This window comes from Pagrus pagrus, assembly GCF_965226575.1.
Source record: "Pagrus pagrus genome assembly, chromosome: 12".
NCBI lineage: Eukaryota > Metazoa > Chordata > Actinopteri > Spariformes > Sparidae > Pagrus > Pagrus pagrus.
The window spans coordinates 22,910,174-22,931,355 of record NC_140196.1 but is presented as its reverse complement, the minus strand read 5'-3'; the positions used below and the strand labels follow the sequence as shown (position 1 = coordinate 22,931,355).

Sequence of the window (21,182 nt, the reverse complement as noted above, 5' to 3'; positions counted from 1 at the left end):
GCGGGCCCGCCATCACATTTGATTCTGCCAGATGTTTCAAGAAATAATAATAATCTAAAAAATATATGTAGGCCTAAAATGAATAGCTAATATGTATTATCCCCAATTATTAATTATTTTTCATCATCCCAACATGGCTGACACTTTGCACAGGTGGTCAGTCAGTTGAGGGTTCTTAGGATCTTAATACCATTTTGCATATCAGCAATACAAAACAATACAATAAGTGTTTGTGTTTTTGCTGAATACAATTTAAAGAGCCCCAGTGGAACAATCCTGAGTCTAAAAGCACTAGAAACAGATTTAATTGTGTAACTGTAACAACTTCGTCCAACATGACTACAGGCTGGATTATTATGAGATATGTTGCAGCTCTTTCATTCAGCAAAAATCAACTCCCATCCCAGCCTTTTCTTACAAGTCTATTATTGGCCACTGGGGGGCGCAATATCACACCAACACTGTGCGTAGACTTGACCGCTAAGTAATCCAAACCCACCGTCCCTCAGTCCATTGGAAACACTCAATAAAATTGCTGACAGCTTGTGTTAAACCGTGTCCTTTCAGGGCTCATTTAAGTGCAACAGGTTTGGAGGCCACGGGGGACTTCAGGGGTTCCTCTCCATGGATGAAATGAATACAGATGTTGCTCAGCACATGGTTACCTGTCTGTAAACTGCAAGTGTGAGTCCAATGTGGTGTAACTCCATCATTAAAAGTCCTATTCGGTCATTAAACTCCAAACAAGTTTATATAGTAGTTCATCCTCAGACACTTCATGGTCATGCCAACATAATTAAGAAGAGTACAAGCAGCCTACTTTCCGCCACTTCACAGCCTAATTTAGGGTCAAGTCTTCCCGCACAGAATGCTGGGTAAACACCAGGTTCAAGTCCCCTCCTCACTGTGTCCTGTCCTGTGTGTAAACTGTCATACTGTGTCATATGTGAGTGTGACACAGGGCAGCTATAGGAGGGGTAATCCTCTGTGCTCCAGCAGCATCCTCCCTCCCTCGTCCTCTTGCTCAAGGGCAAACCGAGGCGCGCCTCTCCCGCCGCGGCTGAAGACAGCGCAGCATCCTCTCCGCAGCTCGGCGGCTGCTCCGGGACCTGTCCTCTGTGGGATGACTACGGAAGAGCCAGTCGGATGGAAGGACAGAGGACAACTTGTGACATCGTCCAAAATGTCCAATGTAAGGCGATGAGACGACAGGCAGCTTGTGCAGAAGTCACTTTTGAGCGCTAAACTTTGGATTGTGGTGAAGACGCACTTGTTCTGTCCTGCGCGCTGGACTGGAGTTCTCGGTCCACCATGAAGACTGAACCTTGAGAGGAAGACATGGATTTTGCACGGAGAGTTTGGCTGCTCCTTCTTCTAAAACCCGAAGAACTCAACTCTGGAAATTATGCTGTAAATCTCAGAGTTTCATATGTAAGTACCCCTGCGAGGATCTTTACACTTTTACTTTAAAGAGGAAATGCTCGACGTTATTTGTTATTTGTTTACTGTTTGGTTCTTTGCCTTTCTTTGTTTTCACGTTGAGTAAGGGCAGGCAGGTGGAGAACGTCTCCATACATTAAAACAAGAAAAGAAAAACAAATTACAATTTCAAAAAAGTCATGGTTTTACTGTCAATATCATGGCCTGTGTTACACAGTATGCACAAAAGACTAATCTACAATAAAGTGCATAAAGCAAGAATATCCTTTTAATGTTTTATTTTTGATTGCTGAGCATTAAAAGATTACTCTTACTGAGGTAATTCACTTGCATCATCTGTATCTGCCGATTTTGAGCAGTGACATACTTCTCCAGTGCACAGTTTAGTGTTTCATGACGTCCCCAACTTATTGAGATGTGTTGAGTTGCCCATTACATAATGATATGTGAGCCAGTGGTTACACATTTGAGATGAGTTTTTCCTCTTTTCATCCGAAAACCTTCATCATCTTCTTGTCTAATGTGGCTGATGTAACTCGTGATTAGTTTTAAGATTTCCCAGTTTCTGGAGCAGGATTTGAAGAAGCATCAGCATGTGGACGTGAAGTCACACAACAGAGCTCATAAGAATCAGCTTTCATCAATTCTTCACCCGAGTCGTGGTAGAAACCGCACCAAGGTGTCACTGTGGAGGGACATACCTTCTGCAGCCTATGCATTTAAGCTATCTGATGCAATTACATTGAAAGGTTTTTGCAAAAGAAGTAGGTCATCAGTTCAGTCTGTGCAGGTTGGATCACAGCGTGCAGCTCTGAGAGGGAACAGAGACGTAACACGGCCCTGTAAGAACAGACGTGATGTACATTAAGACTGCTAGTTTGTGGTGGAGCTTTGCTTACTTAAGCTTTAATGTGTTTTTGTCATATCAAAGTCTGTCTGATCATACAAGTGAGCAGTTTGTTTCAATTGATGGCAATCATTTGCACAACAGATAACAGACCTAATGAACAATTAAAACATATGAAGACTTTGAATCTGGTTCATTTGCACCTCAGAGACCGTTGCAACATAAACCAAATAAATGAAACCACTCATTTGAGATTATTTAGTCAATCCCCATGAGTGAATAAAGTAATGCTTGTTATGTTTTATCCCGAAATAACCTTCTTAAGGACTCAGTCCCATCAAAATCCAGGGAAACACAAACCTCAATGTGAGAGTACAGAAAAGCACAACATTCAAGATACTATTTCTAACACATCCCCGATTCCAACACAGTTGTGCATTAAAAACTGAATGCAATCAGTGTTCCAGTGCCCGTGTAGTAATATCTTTATATAATCATGTGTTTCAAAACTAATGAACATCGCCCCGCCCTTGCCTGCAAATTATTGAGCATCCCACAACTTTCCTGGTCTTTTGTTGCCCCTGTCCCAACTTTGTTTGAAACATGTTGCTGGCATCAAATTCATATTTACTAAAATCAATTGTTGATGAGGTAAAACATTAAATATACTGCCTCTGTACCAAAAAAGTAGATGTCCAAAAAAGATTAACAAATGACCACATTCTGTTTTATTTATGTTTAACACAGCGTCCAATTGTTTCACTGTTGTACATAAACCTTCATTTAATTGTTTGTTTGCATAATCCTTTATTACATTAGGCAAACGTTTTAATACATATTACATAACGACCATAATGACAGCGAGCTGATTACACATGTTCTGTTTTGAAAACACAAGCTGTAATTTTTGAATCTCCAAATATTAAGAAAAGAGAATTCGGCAAAAACTCAAATAAGAAAACACAATAACAGCAAATCGGACATTTTCCGCAATATTTGTTTCCAAGTATCCTCAAATATGAGTTTATAGAAGAAAATATGGAGACAAGTCTTTAGGGTAGATTATCAAATCATAATCTCTTTTTGTGCCAGAATAGTTAAAGGAGGATAATGGACGTAAGACAAATGTGAGATTGACCCTCTCACACCAAAATGACAAAATCTCACAAAGCTGAAATGAGTTGAATTGACGCAACACGACACTGTGATGTGACGTCATGTGGGACTGTGGCCTCTTCTAAACTAGTTCAGACCTGGAGTCACAGATTTCATATGTATTTCCTGACAGCTTTCAAACTGCGTCATATGTCATATGCAGATTCCTCTGTAAAATCATTGATGACCAGTGGCTGTATTTGTTTTGTTTTCATTTTGACAGGAGAAAGTTTTCAAAGCTACAGCAGCGAGCGATATCAAAGGCTAAATGCCAAAACTAATGAAGCCCTTTACAGTAAAGATATTCCCTTTTCTGTCAATGACGTCTCGATAACACATCTTGCTCTACACACAGCATGTTTTCTGATGATTTCTGATTTCTTAATAGTGTTTTAGGGACATTAGTAGTCAGCTCAAGTTTTGAAAACTAGACCATGGTTTAATAATTTTAAAATGTTGCACTTCAATGAGAGAGGAAATGAACAGAATAGAGAGAGAACAGGTCAGTGAGGAGGATTTAATTACCTAAACACCTCCAGGACCCTGCAATTTTCAACCATTTCTCCTTCATCACACAGGATTTACTAAATGTTGTGATTTGCGAGTGTGACTGAAACTTATAGTTTACATCATTCACATGGAGCAGATGAGTATGTGTTGCAGACTTTAACGAAAACTTGACATTTTACTGAGCAGCAAATGTCTCATATTTAATGTTTGAATTGACATGTTCAGTAAATCTTCAGGTTAGGATCTGTGACTTTTAATTCACTAGAAAAAGTTGTGTTACCTTTTGCAAGCACTGACAGAGCCACCAGATGAGGACTGTTGTATGCGCCTACTTATGCAATAAATGTGTGGTAATCACAAAGTGAACTGCTGGATAATGCTACCCTCCACTTCCACTGCTCATATGTGTGTAGCTAATGATTATTTGTATTATCTATTAATCTGCTGATTATTTCACAATTAATCAAGTGTTACGTCTATAAAATGTCAAAAAAATGCAAAAGAAAAAGTCTTATAATCTCAATTTTTCAGAGCTCAAAGTCTTCACTGTCTTCAAATTGCTTCAGTCCAGAAATCTTAAATAAATGACACGAAAAAGCAGCAAATCTTCACATTTAAGAAGCAGGAACCAGCAAATGTTTCACATTTTTGCTGGAAAAATTATTGAAACGATTAGTTTGCGATTCTTTTTCTTTTAATCTGCTTCATTAACTATTAGTTTCAGTTCTAAACATTACATCACCTGTCTCTCAGCCTTTTCAGTCCTATCACAGTATCTTAAAGGCAGCGCTACTGTCCTGCAGAGAAAGAGTTAGCACTTGGTCCTTTTAACCTTTTATGCATTGATGATAAGTGTATTGTTAAATTAAATAATCATGTCACTTTTTTAATTAACTGTCCAGTCCAGATGGTAGACACTCATGGGACACATTGGAGGCAGCTGATCAGAGAAAAAAGTATTATTCAACGTTCAAGCACTTAAAGCAGTCAGAATCAGTCAGGTTGATACATCAGCTGATATTATTTGATTGCAGATTATCGTGTCCTGTATATGTCGGTAGAGAAGTAACAAAATAAAATTACATAACATGAATACCAAATTAGGTTTGAGGTCACCACCAGAGACAGGGACAAGTGGTAACATATAAAGATTGTTTTTTTCAACCCCCAAATATACCAGATACCAGTATTTCCCTCAGTATAAGACAGGCTATAGTTCAAACCAGCAACACTTGCTGCTGAAGTCTTAACACAATTACATTTTATCATCTGACTTCCTGTTCAGAGAATTTAAAACAGTAGTATTACAGAACACATGCTGCCAAGATGAGTCTGTGTGTGTGTTTGTTTGTGCGTGCGAGTCCATGGCTCCGCTCTACTTTCAGTCTAATTATGATAATTATTTGCAGTGATGATGACCATATCACATCTGGCGATTACGGGAATTAAATTTCATTCAACTAAATACTTTTTTTCTCTCTCTGGTTTCTAATTCTTTACCACCATTTCCTAGCATGCAAATCAGTGCACAGTGGCAGATATTCAGTCCGTGCTTCTGACGATAAATTAATATAATTGATATATGCTTTGACTGCTTTGATTATTGCCATAGCTTCTGCCTGTTCTGTATGGAGGGAATGCTGTGACGATTCATCTCATCCTGTCAGATCCTGTCACATCCTGACAGAAATTTCATTGCTTTGAACCTGTTTATCAGCTTTATGACGTTGCAAATGGACCTTAACCTATTTATTTTGATAGCAAATGGGAAAGCGCTGGATTCAGTGTGAGAGACGAGCTGATCTGAGATCAACCTGGGCCAAATAAGCAGATCAAGTGAAAGCAGATAACTAGCGTCTGGCTGGACGTGTGAAGGGATCAATGCATTTCAGGACAGGAGGAGATGGAGAACTCACAGAGCTTAGTCAATATGAAAAGGATACAATGGTATTTCTCTGTCAAAAGGGGAACATAGAAATGTAATCCTCTCTTTGGAAAGCTTTTTCAGTTATTAAAATATCAGACCCGGTCACTGGCTAAAATGAGGGGGTGAACTTTTACCTTTACCAAAGGCCTCTGGTATTGTCTTTATTTAGACAGTGGATTTGATCTCGGATCAGATTACATAAAGACAGATTTTCTTTATGCGTTATTATAGTCCAGGAAAATAGCTTGCCAATAAAAAAAGCAAATGTGTGAATCCGTCCTTTTGATGAGTTCACTTAAACACTCAACACTCAAAATTGGTTATAGCCATTTTTAACATTATTAACATGGTAGTAAACCAGAATATTCCACATATTCTTTCCTTTCTGTGAAGTTTTTGTCTGATTACACGTTTGATCAGCTGAGTGTGACTTGTATCTCTTTGTAGGGTTTGTATTTTATTTAACGCTGCAGGAGTAAAACATTTTAATCAATGGATCAAATGACTGTGTTATTTGAAATGGGTCCCTTATCGTGCTGAGTTGCAGTCCCCCTCAGCTTTATGAGAGTTTTTGCATCTTTCAGCTAATAATTTTGTTTTTGTGGCCCACAATTTAAAGATCCCCTCCAGACATTTTTTAAAGATGTATTTAAAATACTTAAGTTTGAATAATAATTTATGTCTAATACATTTTTTCCACAAAAAGTTAAATTACGTTGTTAAAATCTTTTAAATGACATCTACTCCCTCTGCCTCATTTAAGGCAACAATACGTAGAAATTGGCATTTTGTGCATTATGTGTTGAAAACTTGTATGTTGTAACGCTGTGATCCTACCCTCTCACTGAAGTTACATAGTGCAGAAACAAGTGATGGGGGGACCGAGTGGCTGAGACAGAGACACTGTGCACACTATCAGAAAGTTACATAATGTTATTTTAAAATTCCAGAATCAATGACTATGTTATTGTTTTTTCATTTCCAAAGTTTAACTGTTTGACACAAGATGTCTCCTGCTTCACTGTAGACTCTGCACACACGTCATTCTACACAGTGAAAATCAACAACTCATTTTTGATTGGAGGGACAGCTCTCATTTCCAGCAGCAGCAGGCAACAATTTTCACTTAAAAGAAGCTAACGCAGCTAACAGACAATCCTAGTACATCTTTAAGGTTGTTGGCAGGTTGGTGTCCAGGCCCTGCAGTTTACTTCAGGTCCGCAGAGACAAACAAGTGACCGCCATTCTAAATGAGTGCTGGTGAAAACCCCCTGGTCATGGCTTCAGACCGTGGACTTAATCCCTATGACTCAGAACTATGGCTGCCCTAGTTTGACAGAGGTCGTTGGATAACAGGAAGCTGTGGTCAGTGGTAAGGGTAAAACATTTATATCGTGGCTCTGGACTTTCCTCAGTGCTGTCTTCCAATCAGAAAATCAGAGGCGTAAGCCTCTCCACAGTGTTTGTAGAAGAGAGAGCTTTAGTGATAAAGACGTCCTTGTGTCCTTGGTAAATACAGTGTACTCCAGTGTACTTATTTCATTGTAAAAGATAATATTTATTTATATTTCCTGTTGCTTGATGTGGTAGTGATAAGTTATAGTTTTTTCCATGAATTTTACCTATTTGAACATTGGAAGATCCACTTTATAGACGTTTTTACAGAACCACTTGTATATTGTAAGTATGGGTTAAAGCCACTGTGTGTGGAATTTAATCATTCTGATAAGTTTCTATTTGTAGAAAAATTATACAATCCTAGTAAAAACTGGTGCGGTTCATATATTACTTTCCCCTTGGTCTTTCCCCCAGTCTTTTTTTATACCAGCACTGGGAGTGCCAGAGTCAGAAACTTCAAAATTGCTCAACAGAGGCTTTAAACCTGCAGTGTTTGTAAAAAAAAATAAATAACAGGCTGTAAAAGTGGTTCTAGTTACACATCAAGCAGACATGGAGCAACATTTGTATTCATTTAGAGTTGTCTTCGTGTCGACCTGATGACCAGAAGTCATGTATTCACTCTAGCTAGCTACCTCTGTTTTGGTCTCCACCTTCTCCTGAGGGCTCTTTAGCTGCTAAATACTCCATCATGTTCTCCAGATAGCTGCTTACTGTGTCTGTCTGCTCTTTGGTGCTGGTGTTTCCTGAGCTTTTTCACTCAAAAAATAATCATCCACTATGGTTGGACTGTGCTAATGAGAGCAGCGAAACTTACTGTAAACAATGAGCAGTGGATTGGATTGAAAGTTGAAAGTTTACAATACTAGCAAGATATTCTTCACAAATAAATAGCACTTGTATGATTTTTTAAGTGTAAATGCGATCACCAGAGGAAAAAAAAGCTAAGGTTAGTCTATAAACAAACTACATCACAATCACATGACTTCAATGAAGCCACCACTAAGTGTCTTCCTACACAATAATTATACATGCTTTATTATAAATTGATCAAACTACCAGTTGTGAAGTTAGAGTTACAAGTTAGTAATAGTAAAGACTGACTAATGAGTATATTGTTGTATATTGTTTGGTGTGATGACGTTTAAAGTCCCCAACATTTAGCCACTTATTAGCAAGTAAACGCTTTGAAATTCACAAGTGGGGCATTTACTGACATATTTCATGTTGTAGAACAAAACTTGAAATATTTTAACTTGTGTTAACCAAAGACCTTGTATCAGGTATCTAATCGAAAACCCATTCAAAAAACCCATTGACTTTGAGATAAGGGAAACAGAAATGCAAAAATGCGAACTGATTTCTGGATGACACTATCTGATGCTTTGACCAGAAGTTTGGACTCATTTTCATTGCGACAACATGATTTTATATTTGGGCTTCCTTCAGCTGTTAATACACTGAACACCCAGTACACCAATCTCAACCCAGTACTGGTGCTATGGATCAAATGCTTCACAGGCCACAAAATGTTGTGGTTAACAGTTCAAAATTTGAAAGGACAACTTTGAGAGAAGTGTGACATCCAGGACGCACTCTTGTTGAATTACATTACTTATTCTCTCTCACTTTCTTCCATTTCTGTCTTCACTCCCCTCTTCCCTGCCTGTAGCTGTAAGTAAATTCTAGTACAGGAGAATCAGGATGAAAAGATGGCAGCCATGCTGTTACCAACGGGTCCTGAGGGCTTGCGGCGGTTCACTCGCGAATCCTTGGCTGCAATGGAGCAGCGGATTGCGGAGGAGCAGGCAAAGAAAGCCAAGGGTTGCCATGACAGTCACAGGAACGTCGAGCCACCCAAACCCAGGATCGACCTGGAGGCAGGCAAGCAGCTGCCTCGCATCTTCGGTGACATCCCTCCAGAACTTATTGGGATGCCACTGGAGGACATCGATCCATTTTACTACAAGAACCAGAGGGTGAGAGCTTCTGTGTGGGTGTGTGTTGTGTGTATGTCTGTGCAACAAGTTTTTTGTCTATTTAAAGCTTGGGTAGTAAAATTGGAGAAACCAGCAAGAATAAACTAGATATTAAAAGTATGTGAATGCCTGTTGAACGACTACGCCGACTGCCCCGTAGCTCTTACTGGCCAGCTGGGAGATATGTGTTAGTGGCTAGTTTGCTAAGTTCAACAAGTCTCTTAGCTTTTTTAGTCTAATAAATAGGCCTACATAAGTCAACAACGCTGGTAAATACCACTATCATATAAACACAAGTAGAATAGATGTCACTTACGTAAATCAGCTAGCTACCCAGCACGGCAGTTACTTCTCACTGATGTGAGTGTGTGCTTTAGGCTACCGTTACTGGGTTAGCTAACAAACGACTACAGTGACTGCTACAGTGACTTGTTCTTTGGTTCAGGGGCTGTGTATTGAATGCCGTGCATCGCTGTCATCACTAGCTGTACCAAACTACCATATGTCTCATTCACATGTAAGAAAAATCCTAACATTATCATAATGAACATGACTTACAAACATGGCTCTTATTAGCACTCGTCATTTTCAAGTTAGCGCGTTAGCATTTGAAAATTTTGGCTGCACTTTCTCTGCCGTTCTTGTGTGACTCACTCACTAATACTTTTGGCGGTATATCCACCGAGTCATGTGCAATGAGCGCAATGATTGATTGGGCGTATTAGAGGCATGCGACAACCACACCGGACAGCAGATTATTTTCCTTTGATTTTCTTTTTATTAGAGCATTTGATTTATTAATTGCTATCGGGATGTTAACAGATTGAGAGAACTGTGCCTGTGGTGTCTTTTTATCAGAGCTAATCACTTCGACTAAAAGATGATAGGAGGATTGTTCACTGGCAGAAAACATATTCAAACATGCTTTGCACTCAGACAAATTGGTCAAAGTTAGACACCAAGTACGAAGAAGAAACTGTCACACAGTGGGTCAGCTTTAAGATAGAAACAGTTTTTTCTTGCTGTAATAATTCCTCCTGTTGGCCATTAAAAGCTGGTTCCATTTGAAGTGATGGGGGATGAAATCCACAGTCGTCAGCATATCATGTTGGTATCCTTTAAAATTAGTCTTTTTTATCAGGAACTTTGCTCTTCTTTTCATCACAGTGTTTCCTTTATGAGCGACCACTGTAGAGGGATGAAGATCGCAAAAAGGAAATTTGGTACTAAAAAGACTTTGGGAAATACCAGTTTTATTAGTCTAACTCAGACAGTTGAAGCCCAATTTAATCTTCAGATAAACTTTGAAAAACATTTTTGTTAATTTGAGAATGAGGACTGCAGATTTTGTCCCCCATCACGTACATTTAGTAGCAGGATTTAGAAGAAATATTTGAATGTCCAGTATGAGCAGGAAAAATCATTATAGCAAGTAAAACATGTTTTAATTCACCTGATTAAGACAGACTTGAAATATTATGAACTTTTTTCTTCATTACTAAAACTGAATGGTTTCCATTTTCCAGAAACAGCTTCCACGTAATTTAAGTTTCAGCATCTTTAAATGTAGACGTGATTTCTTCTGAAGAAATAGTTTAATGGTGGTAAAGATGGTTCAGCCATCAACACATGAGCAGTGTCTGTGACGCTGTTGTACTATTTTACGAATTCATGTTAATTTATCAACAAAACTCTCATGTGGAACTGGTGAACATGATATGTCAGTGATACTCCCGATCAGGCAAGCCAGGGTTTTCACTGAATTCACCAAGTGGTGTTTTAGAGCAGCAAGCTGAGGCGAGAGGTGAGCGACCGCATCTCTTTAGATCTCTTTTGGATGCAGAAATAGGATTAGCAAGTTTTGATTTGCAGAGTAGATCAGGCTGCTGCCCCTTAATGGGCCGCTTATGGAGAGATGAAAAAGGACGTGGCAGTCATTCTCAGGGTCTCTTTGTTTTGGCATGTGATGCGCTGTTGGATGGGAGGATTATCCAAAGACGAAAAAATATTTAAATAAATGCCACATCTGTTGGGGAAAGGTTCAGCCCGCTTTGGAGTTGTCTCCATTATCTCGACTGGCCTCGCCCGTTGCGTGTATGTGCACTCACTGCTTTCTTGGAGGCAGAAGTGCTTATGGTGGGAGTTAACACAGATGGTAAACAGAGTGGTAGACTCAACAACGCAGCTATATAATCGGTCCTGCAGGGTAAAGAAAACAGCTGACCCGAGCTGCTGTCGAGTGTTTGGGAAATGCGTCTATGCTGTGATGACCTGTGATGATTTGTTTCATTTACAGAATGTAGATGATTATATTTGCTTTTTCTCACTGTGATTTCTGTTTTTCTTTCTGTTTCCTTTGCAGACTTTTATAGTACTTAACAAAGGGAAGGCCATCTTCAGATTCAGTGCCACATCTGCACTTTACATACTTAGTCCATTTCACTTCCTCAGATCAATCGCCATTAAAGTTTTAGTCCATTCATATCCTTTTTGAAATACTCTTGTGGTTGTTTGATGGAGAATCTATTCCTGTCTGCTTGTTGAAGGGTGATATTAATGAGGGGAAATCCCTTTAAAAAAACACAGAACTGTTATGAAGATATTCTTATATTTAATAATCTGGATTAGGTCTGAGGGTGACAAAACCACTTTGAGATATTACTGTGTTTGACAACCACTGCAGAAAGTGCTTCTCTAAAAGTAAAAGATATTAATGTCAGTGTCCTGACATTTGTGATGACATGAAGATTAGACCGTGAATCAGGCAGCCTGCTGAGGACAAAACCCTAGTGAAAAGTTTCCACCAGAATAATAATTCGATGCTGTAAAAAGTCTGGATCTCATACTGGCAGATAAGCCAATTTCTAATATTTACTGATTTCCCCCCGTAGGTTTCTATTGGATTTTTTTTTCATAGTCCCATTTTTGAAACAGCTTTGTAATGGTCCTCTCTGGCATCGCAAACCAAATCCCCTCATATCCCTCTTTTAATCTCTGAAATGAAATAAGAGCAAGGAGATTTCACATCATGTGACGGCTGCCTATTAGTTCTCAGACAGCCGATTTGTACTTTACATGCAGGGGGGAATCTTTCCTCTGGAGCTCCTCTATGTTGTAGATGACAAAACATGTATTGATCAAATGACCTGTTAAATAACACCAATCGGCTGTTATTGGTTCTCTGCAACTGAGAAATCAGACAAATAACTGTAACAGACAACACTGATGATTATTCTGATGCTTTTCTAATGTTTTTCACTGAAATTTCAAATAAGTTCATGTTTCCAAGTTAGCAGCTGACGGATCATTTGTTATAGCTTAATTTATCCATGAGGGAGAATGATATCACTCCCCTGATTTACTTATGTTTGTATAATCTGCATTTACTGTACATGTAATGCCGATGGCACGCACAGTGATGGTTTATACTAATGGGTAGACCTATATTTTATGGGATTACAAGAAACATTGTGTCATTGTGTAATATGTTGTTGGCATATCACAATATCTTGTTTGACTGTAAAACTGTAAATAACTATTCCGCAGTGTATTTTCCTTAACTTCCTCCCCACATTGTTTAGCCTGTTCATAATGTTCACTATATTGACCAACTGTTTCTTCATGGCCATGTCTGATCCGGCACCATGGACCAAGCACCTGGAGTAAGTACACACAGTATTTAAGCTGTTACCTCACCTTAAACTACGTGTCTTGGACAGAAATTGAAACCGGAACTACATGTGGTCTAATTTGGGGCTGTGCTGGGGTTTGTTGTTTTGTCAGTGATGGTTGATGAATCAGCTGACTTGTAAGTACGTGATGCATGTTATATTTACTGCAGTCAGAGCGCCACATTGGCATGCTAGAAGAAAGCATGCAAGTAATTGGGAATGAAAATTGTTATTGAAAAGTCTTCAGAATTTATTGTGTTGTGCCTGATGTGGAGGATGTTTTCGTCATCAGTGGGTCAAAGACATTTTTTAGCATGCAGCATGCTATCTGCATCGACAACAACTTTTTTATTTGTTCATTTTCTTTTGCAACTTTAGAAATTAATTTATAATAAATGTGAAAAGAGAACTATGTGCCAATAGTTAGATGAAAAGACCCTATGTTTAATATGAAGATACAGCTGATAGCCAATTAGCTTAGCTTAAAGACTGGCTAGCCTGGCACTGCCTGAAGGTAAAAGAAATCTCTGAATTCCTCTCATGAATGTGAGGTTGTTTGTCAGCTTTTGTATGGAGTAGATATATATTGTGTGTATATTGTTTTAGATGTATTAGAATGCCAGACTCTTTCCTTGTTTCCAGTCTTTATGCTAAGCTAAGCTAACCTGCTGCTGACTATAGCTTTGCTGTTCAAAGGAGTAGATTGTGCTCTTTCTGAATTTACAAACAGGTCAACAGTCCGGAAATAGTTGAAACATAAACGTCCCTATTAATAAAATACAAATGTAGCACCTCTTGTGGAAGAGCTTGTCCACAGTTAGGTGGCCATCCATATAAGAGATGATGAGACAAACTACTGTAACAATATGTCAATGAAAATAAGTTTTAGAAATGCAGGCTACTAGCTAGCAGTTAGCCAGATAATTTATGAACCTGTTTTTTGTTTTATTTTTTGTTTTATTTTTTGAATGTATATTTTATCTGTTGTGCACTGCTCAGGCATAATATCTTGTAGCATGGGACATTTATTTATGTTGACCAGAATAATACATGTTCTTAGTCCTGTCCACTGCCCTGCATGTTTTAGATGTTTCCCTGCACCAACACACCTGATTCAAATGACCAGCTCGTCATTAAACTATGCTGAAGCCTGATAACGAGCCGTTCATTTGAATCAGGTGTGTTGGAGCAGGGAGCCATCTAAAACACAAAGAATTTAGCTGTTTGCACATTATTCATTATTTTTCATGCACTTCTTTCAGTCCTCATTATTACTGCTTGTGGTTTATTTGAATGCATAAAATCCATTCAGAGCCTGTAGATTTTGTAACGCACTAGATTCAGAGATAACCACATTTTCTTCTATTTTTCAGGTATACTTTCACTGCCATTTACACTTTCGAGTCGGCGATAAAGATATTTGCGAGAGGATTCTGTGTAGTGCCATTCACCTTCTTGAGAGATCCATGGAACTGGCTGGACTTCAGCGTCATTGTCATGGCGTATGTAACAATATCATTTACATTCCACTCATATCAGCAATCAACCTTACCTGACATCCACTTTACATCGGCAGTGGCTACACCTGCCAGAGAAACTTCCAAAGAAAAAGGTCCACATTAATTGAGTTCTCCCGCTCTGTCCTGACGGACAGTTTTGACTGTGATGACGTGCAGATTCAGTCATTTTCAGGAATGTCAAAGTGACCGTAGTCAGTCAGTCATCCTGAGTGGTGATTTGAAACACTATGAACATAAGCCTATTGTCGAGGTCAGAGATCTGTGTGCCATGACTGACTACCCATGATGCAGGTGGCAGATTAGACCTAGGTGACCTCCTGATGCATTGATGCAGCATTGCCTGAGACCAATCATCTTGATAGGACATTTGCTTTGTTTGATAACAGCGAGACAAAATCCCTTTCACTGGGTGTATACACACTGAAAGCTGCCATTACCTTCAGCGATTAATTTGTTTTTGACCAATTCCCGTTCAGTCAGCTAATTCTGACTAGCTCTGTAATTCATCTGCTGTAATCATTACTTTAGTGACAAGACTTACTTGCATGTAAAAGGAGTTGCATGTAGTGATGAACCCACACCGAATTATCATCATTATCATCGAAGGTTTTAGCATCTTTCTGGTCATTGTTTTGGTTTTTCAGGCTGCAACTTTACAGTTTTGGTTGATTATTATTACTCTCATAACATTGCTTTTGGCAGCTATTTCAGCAAAAATGCTTTGTTTGAACGTGCACTGCCTGACTGCACCTACACTGCCCTGTAGCTCTCATTGGCCAGCTGGGGGATGTGTGTTAGCTGCTAGTTCGCTACGTTAATAAGCTATCTTTGCTTTTGTAGTTGAACCATAGAAACACAAGCAGCCATCACGAACGTACCTCTGTCTAAAAAGGCTACCCAGTGTGAAATTATATATATTATTATAGACATATTAGATATTAATTATCTTTATTCAGTAATTGTTGTGTGCTTTGTGCTAACGTTAGCTGCTGAACAAGTTTGTTGCTGCTGCAGTGGCTCTGTTCTTTGGCTCAGAGGCTGTCGTTTTTGTGCTACTTAGTTAGCTAGCTGCTGAACGACAGGCTCAGCAGCTGTGTACTGTGAGTGCAGCACATTGTTATCGTAGCTTACCGTATCCAACTTCCTCATGTCTCATTCACATGTAAGAAAACACCTAACATTATCTTAATGATCAAAGAACAGGCATGGTTATCAAGCTAGTATGTTAGTATTGAAAACCTTTGGCTGAACTTTCTCTGGTTCACTAATAGCTTTAGTAATACATGTGCCTAGCCTTGTGAAAGACTCACAGGCAATGAGTGCAAGAGCAGAGTGCCCACAGGAAGGCTGGTAAATAGGTAGATAGACAGGCATCCTGTCCAGTGATTTCTACTTGCTTAATGAAACAATTGGATGCGTAAATAAGAGGCCTGCAACAGCCTCAGATACTCGATATTTTTCTTTTATCTGTCAAAGCATTTGACAAACTTCCTCAGCGCTGTGTCTGCTGATAACTGCTAACAAGTGAGCCCCATCAACGTATGTGTCAGTGTTATGTTTGTTTCTGTTACCCCCGAATTGGCAAAAAAAATCAGTTTGTGTAGGTTCAAGTAAAGCCACTGACACATTCTAAAGGAACTACATTTATTTATACATTGTTCAATGCAAGTCTACATACTATTTGACTGAAATGTATATTTAAAGACATGATAAACAAACCGTTAAGTATGTCTGAGCATTGACCCGGGTCATCTGTAATACTTTCTTAATTCTCCCTGCAGACATTCATAAATCCCCTTATGTCTAATTCCAGATATGTGACAGAGTTTGTAGACCTCGGGAACGTCTCAGCATTAAGAACCTTCAGAGTACTACGAGCACTGAAAACCATCTCAGTAATCCCAGGTAAGACTACTATCAGCTCAAACCTCAGTGTCTACGTCTCTACTCTTGTTCCCAGTCATGTTTGAATCTACTTTTCCCACATCAACAGATGTTACCCAAAAATTCAAATATTGTTTCCCCGCCTCTGTCAAGGTCTGAAGACCATTGTCGGTGCTTTGATCCAGTCTGTGAAGAAGCTGGCCGACGTGATGATCCTGACCGTCTTCTGTCTCAGCGTGTTCGCCCTCATCGGCCTGCAGCTTTTCATGGGGCTGCTGCGACAAAAGTGCGTCCGCAGCCTCGCGCACTGCATCAACTCCTCCTACAGCTCCAACGCTTCCTTCTTCTGCAATAACAAAACGTGGAGCTCCAGGATGGACTTCCTCAGCAGCGAAGGTCAGCTGAAGAAAAAAAAAAAAAAAGACTGGTTGAGAAACACATGTACAATTCATTCAGAGAAGTTCTTTAACTTCATTTTCCTCTTTCCTTAGATAATTTTTACAAAGTTGAAGGAGCAAAGGATGCCTTAATATGTGGATATGGAAATGATGCAGGGTGAGTATTTGTCCTGCTTACTGCTTGTTAATCATCTGCAGGCTGTTACATAATATCAAAGCATCGAATGGCTTTTGATCCCATGCATGTCATGTGTGTAATTGGATACAGTAGCTTGAGCATCAGCCTCGGTGCACATAGTTTTTGCAGAACAAGACAAAACAAATCGAACAATGGATGATGATATTCTTGAGGCTTCATAATTTAATCTGTGACTTAGAGTATATGTATATATGTAATGTATAGATCCTATCAGAGGGAGGGTTGTGGCGTGAGACGGGCTGTGCACAAGACGACATGTGGTGTGGATAATCACCCCCTGCTCCACTGGAGCCCTTTACTGAGAAACATGGAGTTGGCAGCTGGAGAGAGGGGGGGTCTTTGGAGATTTCATCATCTCAAAAGCTCTATGACATGATCAGGTTAACGGAAGTGGAGCGGATCACCTCGGATTGATATTCCGTTATTGTTGAGAGGGGATGCTGTACTGTACAAAGTTCTTTGCAATAGAAGCACTTTTGATTTCATTTCTAACCTCAATATAAATGCAGACATGCATCGATGATGTTTTATCTGTAGAGTGATGGACTTTGTTCCCAATCAAAGGCACAGTGTGAAACCATCCAAATATTGCTACTCAGCCTGTGCACCGAATAATCCTATAAATCCAAATGCTTTTGAAACAAGCACAACAGGATGACTCTGCCAATGCCAGGCCCAGTTCAAGGGTTATAGTGAACTAAATACCCATCTGTGTGAATCTGAAATCCTGCAGCTTCAACAAATGGCTTCCATTAGGTGCTCTTGTTAATGATACAAGATAATGGATGATAGCAAATAGCAAAAAATGGTGATATTAAGCTCTGGTACAGATATTGTTTTTTCTTACCATACGTTCATGAAAGAAGTGTATTTATATTGAACCTTTATAGGTTCTATAGCTTGGTGTATATCTTTCTATATATATATGTATATATATATACATATACTGTATATATACATATATATATGGTATCCTTAAAAATGTGTCCCCTGCCCCTTCACATCAGTCCTACACTCCTGTCCTGTCTGTCATGAGAAATGGTTTTAAGATCGTGTTGATGGGCTCCTTTAGACAGCAGTAAGAGATGTTGCATATTTGAAATGTCATCGTCTTACTGCGACATGTTTCAGAACTTTGTGTTTAAAGTGAAATGGCTGAATAGGCTACACAGGAGCTTTGTCTTCTCTCTTACCAAAAATGGTGGTTGTAGAAGAAGTGTAGCGTTCCTCTGGTAATATTTGAATCACTGTCACAAAGAAAAAGGCCTCAAAACTAAAACTGAACCACATTTATAAACAGAAAAGTTACAGCTTGTCAGCCTCTGACTACATATCATGTTAAGATGTTTATACTGTAGGCTAGAATGTCACAAGTTGTATGTTTTTAAGCAGTGTTAACAGAGCAGAGAGCAGGACCCTCCTGTTCTTGTGCCTACAATGGCAGTGGCGGAGCAGGGAGAGCTACCAATGCCAGCGCTCCCAGTGACGGCTTACACTACCACATAGGCGAAGTGATGAAAAACACTTGAAGAAAAGAAAGAGGCAAAGAGAGCTTCCTCAAAAAACAAACAAACTGTGTTAACAGCTATTACAGAGTGTCACAGCGCTGTAGCTTTCCTTTTCACTAACCAGCAAGTCAAAGAGCATCATTAAAGGTTATTGTGTTTCATAGTGAGCCTTTTCATGACATAAAGTTCTCTCTTTGGACAGACCCTGAGGCTCCTCATTGAAATTTTCATGATGAGATGAGTTAATAGAAAAAGTTTATAGAAAAGCATGGACACAGTGGAGGTAGCTGCACATTTATATTTATTAATATTGGCATCAGAGCACGGCCAAACCTTTTTAATTTTTAATCTCCCTCTGTAACCTCTCCTCCAAAATCACAGGAACTTAATCTCCCAAGAAGTAAAATCTGATTCAGTGATTTGTGTTCAAGTCAGAGCGAAACGAGGATACATTTGAGGACATTCGGTAGGAAATGACATCATTAAACTCCTAAAAATAGTAGGTCAGTAAGGTCAGACAGCTGATGGTACCAATGTGACCGATCCAGCTGTCCTGGAGTTTACCTGCAAGGGGATTTTTCTAGATCTGTTGCCTGTTGTTTGTGTTATTGCCACAGCGCACTGTGAGGGCATTGAGTCTTATTCAGTTTAATCTTTTGTTTCTGGGTGTATTAACGGCTCTTTGGACAATAAGAGAACATGGAGGATTAAACTTTTTGTGTCCCTTTAATTTAAACTCTGCTTTGTCATCACTTTGTCAAGTATATGATCATTTCTTTTTCATTTTTTTAAAATTTCTTTGTGGCTAGATTGATGTTAAATCAAACAGAAGGGCACAGGTTTATGACAGACTTGCCAGGTTATAGGTTATAGTAACCATAAGGTAGTTCATGTGTCTGCTGGCAGAATGATTGAGACAGCCTTTTAACTTCTGTGACATTTTAGATGCAACTTTCTGAGGCTGGCTGTGGAGACTGGCAAGATATTAAGCAGGTCAGGATGGGGGACGTAAAACATAGAGGATGCTTAATCTTTTGAGTGTATTCCAACAAGTAATCCCTGAGTAGATTTCCAAATTAAAGCTTTGGATACGTTATGATGACACACACAGTCACACACACATGGATACACACACACAGACATAAGTGGGCACATATGCACACACACACAAACACGCACACACATACACACACACACATATTCAAATTATATTTTCAGCCTAGATGGCTGACAAGTTTGTGATAAATGATTTGCTCAAAGGTCCAAGTTGCTTCTCATGACGCCCACGGCAGAGTTCAGGCAAATGCTTATCCCCTTACATCTTAAAGCCACTGTGCATCAAGGATTATGACTTTCAACTTTTGTGGACGGATGTGGCCGTGGAAGCCCACCGCCCCAGCGCCGCCCACCATAGAGGGAAAACACTTTGCTGCGATTGACAGATGTTCCCCTGCTGTTCTGTTACAAACACTGCAGGAAGTTGATGGTACACTCTCAAGGATACTACTTATAAATAATGTAAAGAGCTTTCAGAGAGCTCTTACCCACCCTACACTTCGTTGTATTGTTTAAAGGACCATACCATAGTATTTGACCCTTTTTTTTTCTCCTTAACTGCAGATTATTTATACTTTAAAATCTATGTTGACTGTTTTCAAATGGATTTTTATGTATTTTGCTTGTAATTCCAGGAAGCCATTGATGTCATGCCATTCATTTCTGTACAGTATGAAAACAATTAGCAGACTCTTGAAACTTGCTTCAGCTGTGGATTCCACCGCAGTGAACAGAGTTTGCATTTTTGTTAGTGTTACAATCGATTTCCACAGAGCTTTGGTGGTTCTCTTCTAGAACATTTTTTAATAGAGTAGATGTCATTTCATGTGTTCTGGTGCCTTTTAACAGGTGGTTTGATAACTTATCTGACTTTATTAGCATTAGAAAATTATCAGCAGGAATCCATTTTGCAATTACATCCATAGGAAGGGCCCCAGAACGTGTTTTTGATTATGTTAAAAAGCTACAACTTGTAAATGGATTCATTGCCTTATGTATAGCTTTGTGGCACAGGCTTTTATGGGTAGGAATGATGTAGAGTACATTTGCTTTGTTACTCAATTTGTAAATGGTGACTGAGAACCTTCTTCAACATATGATTTGTAGTTTTTTTATATTCTATTTTTTTACTTCTGGAGGAGGACTGTTTCTGATTGTGCCTCTGAAGGCACAACACATCTAATCAATACTTATGAGTAACACACTGTAGACTGTGTTACTAATGAGGAGAAAGTTATACACAGAAAAGATAAACACTGGTACTGTTTGACAGGGTGTGTGTGCACACCAGTGCACACACACCCTGTCAAACAGTACCACTACCAGTGCTTCATGCTGGCTGTGGATGTTGTGGATGTATGGAGGCACATCAGATCCCACAGCCACTACATGTGGCATAGCAGTTCTCCTTGAGGAGCGTTCACCTCGACTGCCCTAGTCTCCTGGGCAGTTACTATAGAAACCTCAGGGGCATTAGCCTGACAGGCGCCTTGTTTTTAGTCTACAGAAGCACCTAATTACAAGCCTCACATTGACAGGGTTGTTTAAGTGACAGCATTGGCCAGCAGTGTGGAAATAAGATTAGCAACCACAACATTAGATGTAGGGGTCCATTTGTGTGCATCGCATGTTCAGCACCACACGAAAGCACTGAGGTTACCTTCATCACTGACTGTTGGAAATAGCAGAA

General features: G+C 39.3%; 1 protein-coding gene across 1 annotated transcript in view; it reads left to right on the top strand.

The window, feature by feature from the left end:
• Nucleotides 1–21,182, top strand: part of LOC311266805 (sodium channel protein type 2 subunit alpha-like) — a 46,333-nt gene that overhangs the window by 1,218 nt on the left and 23,933 nt on the right. The window contains exons 2-8 of the mRNA XM_084369352.1: nucleotides 8,950–9,256; nucleotides 11,619–11,729; nucleotides 12,821–12,918; nucleotides 14,301–14,429; nucleotides 16,261–16,352; nucleotides 16,485–16,727; nucleotides 16,823–16,886. Of these exons, the coding sequence (XP_084225478.1) occupies nucleotides 8,990–9,256; nucleotides 11,619–11,729; nucleotides 12,821–12,918; nucleotides 14,301–14,429; nucleotides 16,261–16,352; nucleotides 16,485–16,727; nucleotides 16,823–16,886 (1,004 nt within the window). The 5' untranslated portion in view covers nucleotides 8,950–8,989. The remainder of the gene's footprint in view (nucleotides 1–8,949; nucleotides 9,257–11,618; nucleotides 11,730–12,820; nucleotides 12,919–14,300; nucleotides 14,430–16,260; nucleotides 16,353–16,484; nucleotides 16,728–16,822; nucleotides 16,887–21,182) is intronic.